The 13551-nt window shown below is 40.5% G+C and overlaps 1 protein-coding gene across 1 annotated transcript in view; it reads right to left on the bottom strand.

Annotated features, from left to right (window-relative positions):
* The window catches only part of LOC147032903 (uncharacterized), a 56543-nt gene extending 45170 nt beyond the window's left edge, over positions 1-11373 (bottom strand). Inside the window, exons 1-2 of the mRNA XM_085870924.1 lie at positions 11214-11373; positions 3006-3134 (exon numbers count right to left, since the gene is read on the bottom strand). Coding sequence (XP_085727050.1) covers positions 3006-3134; positions 11214-11259 — 175 coding nt within the window. The 5' untranslated portion in view covers positions 11260-11373. The remainder of the gene's footprint in view (positions 1-3005; positions 3135-11213) is intronic.
* Positions 11374-13551: the final 2178 nt, after the last annotated feature.

The following is a 13551-nucleotide window of genomic DNA, read 5'->3' as shown; positions in this document are numbered from 1 at the left end:
CTTTTCTGGGGATAACGATAATTTAAACAAAGATGAAGTCATGGTTTCACATGATCATTTCTCATGACCATCCGTGCCTTGTTTACATACTTCTTCGGGTACCATTCCAACATCCTTTTGGATTTAAACAAGAAAAAGTCATAGGCCCCGTTGTTTGTCATTTTGCTGAATTGAGTTAAAGGGTTAACCCATGTTAATGTACGACTAAAATGGCCGCCAATCTACCAGTCGGCCATCTTTGATCAGATCGCAAAATATAGTGAAGTGCACGTGTATGCTATCACGTACTGTGTTTGTGCCAAGTTTGAGCAAAATCAGACCACTCATGTCTGAGAAATGGTTGGGGGCATGTTTAATTAACAAAATGGCCGCAAGTCGAATTGGATATGATCTCGAAAACAAATGACGGGCACATGGAAGCCCTCAGTCGTTATCTGTGTGCCAAGTTTGAACAAGATCGGTAAATGCAGGTCTGAGAAATGGTTGAGGACATGTTCGATACCGGGGTTTTTTTTACAACTAAAATGGCCGCCAGTCGGCCACCTTTGATGGTATCTGTGGGATTCATGAGATGAGTAATTTAATTCATTATTTCTTGAGAGTCATGATGCATTTAACAAATACTGGAAAAGGTATCAAAAATAATTAAAACAACATGATCTATAACTAGTACATTCATGAGCTTGACAGAGTTGTTTAATTAAGTTTTTTAAATAATATGCATTTCAAAAATATAGTATTTTGCTGTTCAGATTCCAACAAGGTGAGCAGTGCATTAAAAAAAAAATAAGCCATTCAGACAAAAAGCTTCAGTGAAAGCTTAATGGTTAAGGTAGTTGGGTTAAAATCTTAAAGTCATGAGTTCAAGACCCAGTACCATGACAAATTAACACCAGGTGAGTTGAGTCAGCCTGTCATCCTTCCAAGTCAGTAAATGAGTACCAGTTTGCTGTGAAAATAAGCAATTTGAGTATCCTGTGTATTAGTGGTGACCCATCCAGGATTAGCCCCCTAACCAAATAAACCATGTTATAGTGGTGACCCATCCAGGATTGGCCCCCAAGCTGAATAAACCATGTTATAGTGGTGACCCATCCAGGATTGGCCCCCGAGCTGAATAAACCATGTTATAGTGGAGACCCATCCAGGATTGGCCCACTAGTCAATTAAACCACGTTCTTGTGGTGACCCATCCACGATTGGCCCCCGAGCTGAATAAACCATGTAATAGTGGTGAAACATCCAGGATTGGGCCCCCAAGCCAATTATACCATGTTATAGTGGTGAACCATCAGCATTGGGCCCCCAAGCCAAATAAACCATGTTATAGTGGTGAACCATCCAGCATTGAGCCCCCAAGCCAATTTTACCATGTTATAGTGGCGAACCATCAACATTGGGCCCCCTAACCAAATAAGCCATGTTATAGTTGTGAACCATCCAGCATTGGGCCCCCAAGCCAATTATACCATGTTATAGTTGTGAACCATCCAGCATTGGGCCCCCAAGCCAATTATACCATGTTATAGTTGTGAACCATCCAGCATTGGGCCCCCAAGCCAATTATACCATGTTATAGTTGTGAACCATCCAGCATTGGGCCCCCAAGCCAATTATACCATGTTATAGTGGTGAACCATCAGCATTGGGCCCCCAAGCCAAATAAACCATGTTATAGTGGTGAACCATCCAGCATTGAGCCCCCAAGCCAATTTTACCATGTTATAGTGGCGAACCATCAACATTGGGCCCCCTAACCAAATAAACCATGTTATAGTTGTGAACCATCCAGCATTGGGCCCCCAAGCCAATTATACCATGTTATAGTGGCGAACCATCAACATTGGGCCCCCAAGCCAATTAAACCATGTTGTTGTGGTGGCCCATCCAGGATTGGGCCCCCAAGCCAATTAAAGCATGTTGTTGTGGTGACCCATCCAGGATTGGGCCCCCAAGCCAATTGTACGATGTTATAGTGGTGAAACATCCAGGATTGAACGGACTCGGGAAGGCGATTTAACATGAGGCAAACAGGAACAAAGCCTCATGGAGATGAGCAGTAACCCGGGACTTTGGAAATCTAACAATTAGGGTGTTAATGGAATAATTGCTCCGGTGTCTTGGATGGGCAGGGGCAGAGAACTGAGAGCACACAGGGAGCAAGACCGTAGCACAACTGACATTAAAATGAAGAAGACAAAAGCCACCAACCTGTCTGCGATGAAAGAGCAGCCAGCCTTGCAATTCATGCTTTTTGTTACAGATGCAAATTATTTTGAAAGCTTTGGATTCTACAACATCATCTCGGCCAGATAAATGAAAAACAGGAGTATTTTCCCATTAGAGAGAGCAGTAATCAAACTTGCTATGGACCTTGATGCATCTGAGGTGTACCAAGGTGGATGTGGCTCTGTCTATGGATAAATGGCCAGGGTGTGTGGCACGCATTGGCCGGCTCTTGCCGAAATATGCTATGCATGGGATTTTAATGTCTACAAGTGATTGCCAGCAGACAGAACAGACATCTTATCATCCCGTCCGAACTATGATCTACTAATTGATGGAACACCCTGCCTGCAAAGCACCAGGATGGCATAAAACAGAGCACTGTCAATTCCTGCATGGTGGTGGAAGAGGACAACACTTTCAAAGAGTAACGGGGTGTTCAAGACAAGTCTTGAACATTGTTGTGGCTAAACACAAATCCTGGACAAGTTGATTGTGACTTCATCACACTGTCTGGAAATCTCGACTGAACAGCCATGGGACTCAAACCTAAACCAGAAAGGGCAATGCAAGGCTTTACGTACTCCATCACCAAACTGTTCCCATTATTTTCTGCACGACTCGTTGTGAACAGCTGCACACAAAATATATTGTACTGTTGTTGCCAATGTCCTTGTTTTTTCTGCTTCAAGTGCATCTTTGAAAGAAAAAACAGAGATAAACAAAATATGAAAGCTGATAACTCTGAAAGCACAAAGCGAAATATTGTCTATGATTACCAGGTTTCAGATGACCACTTTGGCTCTCGGGAATGCAAGCGCTTGAGTCGTTGCCGTATTCATTTTCACAGTTGTGGGCTGCTTGGGTTTCCTCCGCAGGATTTTCCTCACTTTCTCCATAACTCTTAGCTAGATGGGCGTCAGTGAGGTTTGCAAAACAAGTACATTAAGGAGGTTTAGTCCAGAGTGCAGGGAATGCTTAATACAGTAGTTTAAAAGGACCAGGTTCAGCGTCTGCAGTCCCAATTTTTCAGGGCTGCAAGATGGTAAACATCATTCTTTTATTACAGCTTTTAATGTAGCAATGACTGACTTTACAGAAATAGTCTCCATTTTTTTTTTTACTAGTTCCTTTCATTAAAATACTAAATTAATGTTTCACATCTAATCTCTCTGTGTACCAGTACTTTATTATGAAAATGGGTTCTGGCATTATGGACATGTTAACAATTGAAATACACACAATGAGAGTTCAAAAGTTTTTCATGTTTTTTAAAAAACTATTTCTTTGGAAACAGGAAATGAGAAGAGTGTGTGACGCTCCCGGAGACGTCCTGAAAGGACCAACATCTATGGGATTCTATGCCAAGTTTTGCCAGCACAGGACTAGTCATTTCAATGTGCTCAGGTAAAAGCCTTTTGACCTTCGTTGATGTGATCAGTAGATTTTTTTTCCCGTGCTGTCTTCTCTTGTCAAGGTAATCCCTTTATCATCTCATTCAGGAGACCATACTGCGATGGTGTGAGGATGACATCAATGACCGGTAGTTAAAAGTGAAAAAGTGACAATTAAAATAAAGAGGAGCGAATAAAGCAAGTTTTCAGCAATAAAACTGAAACAATGCTTGGGATTTACCGCATAACATTTATTGGCCTAAATATGTAATCTGTTAGTAATTCGAGTAATACCCGCTCCCTCCGGTAGTGAAATAAGATGTCAATTCCCCCTCCCTCAGGCAGGGATCAGTGATTAACCACTTGCACTATTCCACATGTACAGGTGAAAAGCAAGTCACCTCCCCACCATCTCAGACAGGGGGTGTGGGGTGATATTTTGTGCCCATGACTTGACCCTGAGAATAAGCCTGGTCACTGGTGTTGGCTTAACGGTTAAGGTGGCTGGCGATCTTAGGGTACTGAGTTTGAGCCCCTGTCATGCTGTTAAAAACTAACACCAGGTGGGTTGACTCAGCCTGTCGTCCTTCTGAGGTCGATAAAATGAGTACCAGACCATTGGTGTAATAAGCCATTTGAGTAGCCTGTGTTGGAGTGGCGACCCATCCAGGATTGTACTCCTTAGCCAAATGAAACTGCCTCAGCGGCCCTATGCACCTCACGGCATAAAAGGAATACTTATTATTACCTGACTCCGAGTATGCAAAGTATGCAAAAGTATGCAAGTATGCACTGGGCAAGTATGCAAAAGTTGATGGAGATTGACCAAACCATTTTCGATTATATAAAGTTCATAATTCATACACACATACATACATACATACATACATACATACATACACACATACATACATACATACATACATACATACACACATACATACATACATACATACATACATACATAAATACATACATACACACATACATACATACACACATACATACATAAATACATACATACACACATACATACATACACACATACATACATAAATACATACATACACACATACATACATACACACATACATACATACACACATACATACATACATACATACACACATACATACATACATACATACACACATACATACATACATACATACATACATACATACATACACACATACATGCATACATACACACATACATACATACAGTACATACATACATACATACACACATACATACATCCATACAGTACATACACACATACATACATACATACATACATACACACATACATACAGACATACATATATACACACATACATACATAAATACATACATACACACATATATACATACATACATACATACATAAATACATACATACACACATACATACATACACACATACATACATACACACATACATACATACATACATACACACATACATACATACATACATACACACATACATACATACATACATACATACATACATAAATACATACATACACACATACATACATACACACATACATACATAAATACATACATACACACATACATACATACACACATACATACATACACACATACATACACACATACATACATACATACATACACACATACATACATACATACATACATACACACATACATACATACATACATACACACATACATACATACATACACACATACATACATACATACATACATACATACATACATACATACATACGAGGTGTGTTCAAAAAGTATCCAACCTTAATTTTTCGTGCGTAAGCAAATGAAGCAAGGGAGGCGTGGTTTGTTGCATGGATGTAGGTGATCCTAATCCGTATGCGTGAATATTTTCCCGCCTGCAGAAGCTGTCAGTCGCCGACAGACCGCCGATGAGTGAGGAAGTGTAAGTGAGCGACGTCGGATTTTCATTTTTGTCAAAATGACGGAAAAACTTTGACAACGCGACTGCATCAAATTTTGTGTAAAGCTTGGCGATTTCCAAGTGGAAACGATCCGAAAGATTCAACAGGCTTTTGGGAAGGAAGCAATGGGCACCACACAGATAAAAGAGTGGTACAACCGCTTCAAAGATGGTCGCACATCAGTGGAAAGTGAAGCACGTTCTGGTAGGCCCTCAACATCCCAAAATGAGATCGTCATTGACCAAGTGAGGACCCTGCTGATGCAGCATCGTCGAATCACGATCAGAGAACTTGCAGACGAGGCGGGCGTCAGCATTGGATCCGTTCATTCCATTGTGACTGAGGATTTGGACTTAAGGAGAATCTCAGCAAAGTTCGTGCCAAAGCTGCTAACGATCGAGCAGAAGCAACTCAGTTTGGAGATCGCACAGGACATGCTGGAGACTGTGCACAGCGATCCCAACTTCTTCAACACAGTGATCACTGGCGATGAGACCTGGGTTTATGGGTACGACCCAGAAACCAAGTTCCAGTCATCACAATGGAAGCATCCAACATCCCCGAGGCCAAAAAAAGCAAGGAAGGTCCACAGCAATGTCAATGTCATGCTGACCGTCTTCTTTGACTCCAGTGGCATGGTTCATCACGAGTACGCACCACACAGCACAACCATGACTAAAGAGAACTACCAAGAGGTACTGCGTCACCTTCGTGACGCTGTGCGACGCAAACGGCCGGACCTGTGGGCAGCGGTCAATTGGCAGCTCCATCACGATAACGCACCCACCCATTCTTCACATTTGATACAGAGTTTCCTGGCCAAACACAACACACCTGTGATTCGTCAGGCTCCCTACTCTCCCGACACGGCTCCGTGTGACTTCTGGCTTTTCCCCAAGCTGAAAATGCCCCTGAAAGGGACCAGATTTCAGTCCAGGGAAGACATCATGCGGAATGCAACGGACCAGCTGCACGCCATCTCAAAAGAGGCGTTCCAGCGCTGCTTCCGACAGTGGCAGAACCGTTGGGAGAAGTGTGTGGCAGCCCAAGGAGACTACTCGGAAGGAGATTAGTGTAAGTTTGTTGTATCTGGATACGAGTATTTTTTTATGAACAAAGATTGGATACTTTCTGAACACACCTCATATATAACATACATAACATACAGTACATATATACATGAAGTGAAACACATGAAAAAGGATATTTTATTTCATTTAATTATTGTTGTTTATGCTGTCATCACATGGCTGTGGTTGGTGTTGTTTGTGTGCTCCTTCTGTGTACTTTTTCGGTCATCTCATCTCGATCTCAAAGAGATGACCTTAAATGGGTCGTGATGTCCAGATGTCCGTCCGTCCGGTCGTCGAGTCGTCTGTTCACGATTTGCTTTTTTGTGGCTCCTCTCTTATCACCAGGCTGATAGTTCTGTAAATTGACACATGAATACAAGATAGTATCCCGGACAATCGCTTGGGCGTCGAGTTTTCGATTTCAGATCATGGGGGTTCCCAGCGGGGGGGGGGAGGGGGGGTTACCCCCTGAAATTTCAGAACCATACTCATCCCTTATTTACCAACTGGTTGCTCTGAAACCTGATAAAGCCCTTCCACTCGATGGTCTGCATGATTGCTCATTATTAGATGTTTTTTTTTTATTTCAGATCAAGGGTTGGGGTTAGGGTTCGGGCATTTCCCCCAAATCTCACCTGGTAACTTTTGGTACCAGTAGATCGAGTCGGAATGGGTTCACATCTCTGTTCAAACTTTCTCTTTTTTGAATTTCAAAATTCAATTTCTGTAATCATTAAATTGACTCCAGTCTAACATCCATGACATTTCCCAGATTTTGGATTGAGCAGAGGTCTTTACGACAACCTCAAGAGATGACCGTCAGCCCACTTGGGGATATTTGTATACTTTTGTATTGCTTCGAGAAATATTTCTATGCTATATGATTTTGTGTGCTTCTTCCGTGTCCTTCTAAATGATTTCTGCTGTCGTAGAATATCAAATGTTCCCATTGGAACCGCTGCCTTAAGCTCCCATTCGTGCATTTTCTTCTTCAATCCAATAAAAACAGGCTTTTTAAACAGACAACTTTGTGATTAAACAGACACTAATTTTTGTTCCAAGTAAATCGATTATTAGCTTTTCAACGGTACCCTTTGTATTCTTATGTGGAAATGAGATGGGGGTTCAATAAGTGTCGAAAGACTATATGAACCATGTGATTGAGTCAGTTAGTTCAATTATTAACCTCCGCCATCTTTGATGGACGGAGGTTACTGTTTTCACCCCTGTCTGTTTGTTTGTTTGTTTGTTTGTTTATTTGTTTGTGAACAGTATTACGGAAAAACTCCTGGACGGATTTCGACGAAACTTGGTGGGGGGATTAGGTATGGTCCAAGGATCATGCCATTAGATTTTGGACTTGGTCCAAAGTCCAATATGGCCACGATGGCGGCCATTTTGAAAAAATATTTGAATTTTCTTTTTTTGCATTATAACATGTTTTAAGTGATTTCCAACCAAAAAAAAAAAATTGTTAGAGAAAAAAAAAACTTAGAAATTTTGCACCTTTTTTTTCAAAAAAAATTCGATTTTATTTTTTGGGCATTTCTGCATGCGCGTCGATCTAGTTTAGTTTATTCAATCGTGGTTCAGTAGAGTCTGATCCGTTTTGACCTACAACGAATAGGATATCAGGTTCACTTAAGTGACCCAGCAGTATTGGCGGCAGAGGTTTTGCACTCTACCGAGTGCTCCCCCTCTAGTTTTATCAGGGAAAATGTCATGGGTAAGTCAGCTTGTCAAACATGCACCGAGAAGGCCGTGAGCATCCTTTTTGAGCAGAATAGGGTAAGATTGCTGTGTAAAACCTCCGGTAACAGGTGAGACCAGGTGGACAACTTGTGGGCACAGACACTGAAAAGCACATCACGCTTTTAAAGGACATTACATGGGCCGTTTGGCCCTAGAACTGCAAGCCATGGGGGCATAGTCGGCTGTAGAGCCCTGGAGAGGGATGGAACACTTTTGTTCAGGGCCGTCCCCCAAGGCTGAGTGGCCTTAAAGATGGCACCGCTCACAGACTGCAGGTGGCCACTGACGGGACCTGTTGCCCACAAAGGCCCTTGTCTCATGCCCCCTTGCTGTGCGTTGTGTGTCAGCTCTCATACGAGCCTCGACAAGGTATATAAAAAAATGCAGTCCCAGAGGTGTTGAAGGCCATGACCCTTCATGCACGGGAAGTACAGAGTTGACCTTTGGACGTTGGAGAGATAACATCTCTATCTCTGATTCGTTGCCCAGATTGAAAGGACGGCTTTTGAAGAGATACGGATGCCACCTCCATCACCGTCTTCTCATCTCCTGACCTCATTGCTCCTCATCAGCATTCGACGCCATGAGCTGAACTTCGACCTATGCACTGGCAACCTGCATGCCACCATCTCATGACTTGTTTTATGCCCTTGCTTGTGATCCCCTTTGTTTATCGTCTGAGTCTAGTATTGTGGCACCATTAGTGGGTTATTTAGTTCTCATCTACAGCATATAATAAAGCAAGAGTGTCTGTCTATCCATCCCTGAACTACTCCCTCAGTTTTGGGGCTAGCCCCACCAAACTTTCTGGGGAACCTTTTGGGGTCCCATCCAGTGTCCTTAGTTGGGTGGGAGGTTTTATAAATTTCTCAATACAATTATGATTTTGAGTTTCCACCCATAGGAAGTCTCCGTCTCTCTCTCTCTCTCTCTCTCTCTCTCTCTCTCTCTCTCTCTCTCTCTCTCTCTCTCTCTCTCTCTCTCTCTCTCTCTCTCTCTCTCTCTCTCTCTCTCTCTCTCTCTCTCTCTCTCTCTCTCTCTCTCTCTCTCTCTCTCTCTCTCTCTCTCTCTCTCTCTCTCTCTCTCTCTCTCTCTCTCTCACTCTCTCACTCTCTCTCTCTCTCTCTCTCTCTCTCTAAACTCTCTCCAAACTCACTCTCTCTCTCTCTCGCTCTCGCGCTCTCGCGCTCTCTCGCTCTCTCGCTCTCTCGCTCTCACTCTCCATGTTAGCACATTCACAGGTTCGGCATTAGCAGTTTAAACATTTACTGCATGTGGAAACATTTGTGAGTTCAGTAATACTGTATCTCAATGCAATTGTGATTTTGAGTTTCCACCTGAATGTCGCCACTTTTCCTCCATTCTAAGGTCGGTGGGAGGTTTCATAAATTTCTCAATGCAATTATGATTTTTAATTTCCACCTGTTGAAGATGCTCCGTCTCTGCATATAAACTCATCCACGGGTTCGGAATTCGTAGTTTCGCCATTTGCTGCACGTGAAAACATTTGCTCGTTCGGTAAACCCGAGTCATTATTATCAGCTTCATCATCAACATTAAAAGTACATTGATTTTACACAGTAATACTCCCACAGTTTTGCGGCCAGCCCCACCATATTTTCTGTATACTTTTGGGGTCCTTGCATGTCACACCCGGATTAACAAAGATGATGCTCAAGGAGCACAGGCTGGCGACCCTTCATCTTGGGGAGCCCTCAAACTTTACCTTGATTTACCTTTTAAGTTTTATTCATCATTTATCAACTAACTGCCTTGCTGGAAGTACTCGACATTAACAACCTTAAGCTAGCGATATTTCCTGGAAATACCTACGTATTTCAGCCATATTTGCATACGTCATAATTGGACGGCCTCTGAGCATCCAATGTATTCAATAAATGGAATAGTGAAGCATTTCCTCGCTATAGGTTGTAATTATTATTTATTAGCAAGTCGAATGTGGTGAAGGACTAGATACATTCACAAAACAACTTTGCTCTCCAACTTCTCGCATCTTCCCCAATTTCCCCCCTCCCCCCTCCGACCACCATTTTCTGTTTTCAGTGATTCCCTCACAAAAAATCACTGGCAGTGTACCACGACGTGTCTATTGTAAGAGGATTCATTTTCCAACAAGAAAATTAACCAAAACACACTTCCAATATAGTAAAACAGTATTTGGAGAACAAGGTTACAGTTTGTGTGCTCCAAATATTAGAATGGCCACCCTAGAGTCTGGATACAAGTCCCATCAAGGCCATATTAGATTACCTGGAAAAAGAGAAGAACAAGAGGAACCCAACTAACCTCACAGAATTGTGAAATGTACTACAGGATATTTGGCACAATATTCATGCAAGAGTGTGCAGTCGTATACAGGAAGCACAAGTAAAAGAGTGATGGTACTCAAGAAGGCAAAGGCGGACATGCAAAATATTGACTGATACTATAAAATGATACCTCCTGTTATTTACTGAAGCAGTTTGTTTCACATGCATTTATAAAGGCTGTTAATTTACAATAACAAACATATATGACTGTTTTCACTGTTAATTTCATGAATATACCCAAAAGTATGAACATCATTGGAATAACCTGAACTTTTGCTCAGAATTGTACAGACGGAGAATTTCCTTATTTAAGTTAGATCTTGCTTTTCTCTGTAACACTTGTCAGAAATTCATCCTATTTCTTAGACATATTACAATAAAAGAACCTATAGACAAACAAAAATGTATGGCCCAGACAAGAACTTGGAGGTCTACATTGAGGTTAAGGTTATAATCATTTTTAAAGTATCAACAGTAAATAGAACTCACCCTGAAATGTCGTGAGCAACAAGCAAAGGAAGCAAAATGCTTGCATCCCAACCTCGCCTCAAGCACAGTACAGGTTTCCTTGAGATCTTTCCTTGAGAACTACTTCTATGGCTGTGATATCGCATCTCGTGGAATCGTACAGGTGTGGGCAGGTGGGAGGTGGCAATGACAGTGCACAATTGTCATTATTTTCGTTCTATTTTCCTCTAAGCATGTGCTCATGTGTTCACGTCCTGCTGTCCCCTGAGCAGAAAAAAACAGGCAGTACCTGCTGGTGTCGATTTACCTGTAGGGAATTACAGCTGCTTGAATCACCCTTTTTCCATATCACATTTTTTCCAGTCTGATACAACCTCCTCCAAATTATGTACAGTATGGATTTAAGATGTTTTGTGTGTGCCTCACAGTTCACTTAAAGAGTGTGGAACATTATTGCACCACCTTTGTTTTGTTTGATTTTAATACCCTTAAGATTCATAACTTTCAATATCGTTTGATTTTGAAGAAATATTTTTTGTTAAACCTGTTGTAATAAATGTTGTTCATTTGCGTTCAAGAATACATAATGTAAAGATCAATGGAACTGGAATGTGACTGAGGATGTTGAGGGTTCAAATCCAACTGAGGGCAGCGATACTGTTTTATACAGGGTGATGTAGACACATTGAAGGTTTGTAAATGTTTTAAAAGCATGATGTTAACAGACTAGTCCAAAAGGATGGTGCAGAAGTTACACACTTTCCTTTGAGCTGTCTCGTCTGGGTTTGATTCCTGACCTGACGACAAAACTGATGGATTATTATTGTTTCGCAGGCAAGGCGTCGCTTCACAGAGGGTGCCGTAGTATCAACCTGAGTATCAATTTCTCTCACAAGGTTTTAATGGAGGTCTTCAAAAAGACATTATACATTTATTTAAACTTCAAAACAAACTAAATGATTATATCATTGAAGATATACAATTATTTTGGAATACTCAAAAATGTAAAAAGAAAAGCTCTCCTTCACTATCTTGTAATCTTTGTGATAATATGGATGATAAACCTTCCACTTCAATATTTGGATAAATCAAAAAAGAACCTTCTTATATTTGATGATTGTGTAAATGAGAGAAGCCAAATGGTTATGGAGAGCTTCTATACAAGATGGAGACATTCTTCTTTTAATTGCATTTATCTTAGCCAATCATACTTTCAACTCCCTCGTTGCAAGATAAGAAATAATGCTAATATTTTATATTTTATTCAAGCGAAATTCAATAGATACACAAAAAATTTGGAGAGACAATTGTTCAACGTAATGTAGTGAAAGGGAATTTGATGATTATGTGAAACACACAACTTGAAAATATAAATATATTTTTGTCAAACAAGATGAGATACGAAAGGATTTTTTCAAAAAATAAATACAGAAAATGGAAGCAAATGAAAGAGCTAGAAGGTTTACTGAACATCAGAAGATAAGTTTAAAAGTCGTAAAGCAACAGGAAGACATAAAGTAGAAATAGAGACAAAAACTAATGGGCGAAGAAGCGAGATGAATGAAAACGCAATAAAAAAATTTTTTATCACTTTTAAAAACTCCTCAGCAAAAGATGAAAAAAGCCCCAGTTTCTACAATGATAGAACACACTCCTAAAAAAACTTCAAATGTGAAAATAATTTTGTCAAATGACAGAACAAGAACTAGAAGATGTAGGAGAACTAGAATATGATCATGAATGATTATTGCAAGAGCTGGGAAAGGTAAGTCGACCTTTTGATTATGTTGTGAAGGCTAATTCAGAACAATGATTAATTATTCAACAGATTCAAAAACAAAAGCTGGTTTCATATCAACAGAAGAATCAGCACAGTTCTGTCTAGTTAATGCAAAGATATTGATATTTCATGATGAATTGATGTTCTTGAGTTCTGCTCGACCAAGCGTTAAACTAACTTCCAGATAAATGTTTCTTCCAACAAAAGATAGTCTCCAAGGTTCAAGATATTTTGTTGAACCGTTGAACACATAAACTGAGGATGATAGAGTATATATTGAATGACTAAATTCACTTGATTTTGGAATTTCTGTTGCTGGTAAAAGTAAGAATAATGAGAAGGAGAAACCTATTATATATGCTTAAAGTAAGCTTGGTTCAGGTATATCTTCGCAACATGTTAGCTTTATTCCGAATTAACCATAACAATTGGTGAATAGACTGTTATTGCTGTTCAGAAGTAAGAAGGCTGGAAACAACAATTGATTTAATGAAGCATCAGCCATTTCAGACCAGTTAATGAAGATGAAAATAATTAATAAATGTCAATACAAAGATATTTTAACCATGATTAAATAAG

The sequence above is a fragment of the Eptatretus burgeri genome, chromosome 2 (genome assembly GCF_056783735.1).
Source record: "Eptatretus burgeri isolate ZD-2024b chromosome 2, Ebu_testis_v1, whole genome shotgun sequence".
NCBI classification, from domain to species: domain Eukaryota; kingdom Metazoa; phylum Chordata; class Myxini; order Myxiniformes; family Myxinidae; genus Eptatretus; species Eptatretus burgeri.
The sequence above is the reverse complement of the archived record's forward strand: the minus strand, read 5'-3'. Positions and strand labels throughout refer to the sequence as shown.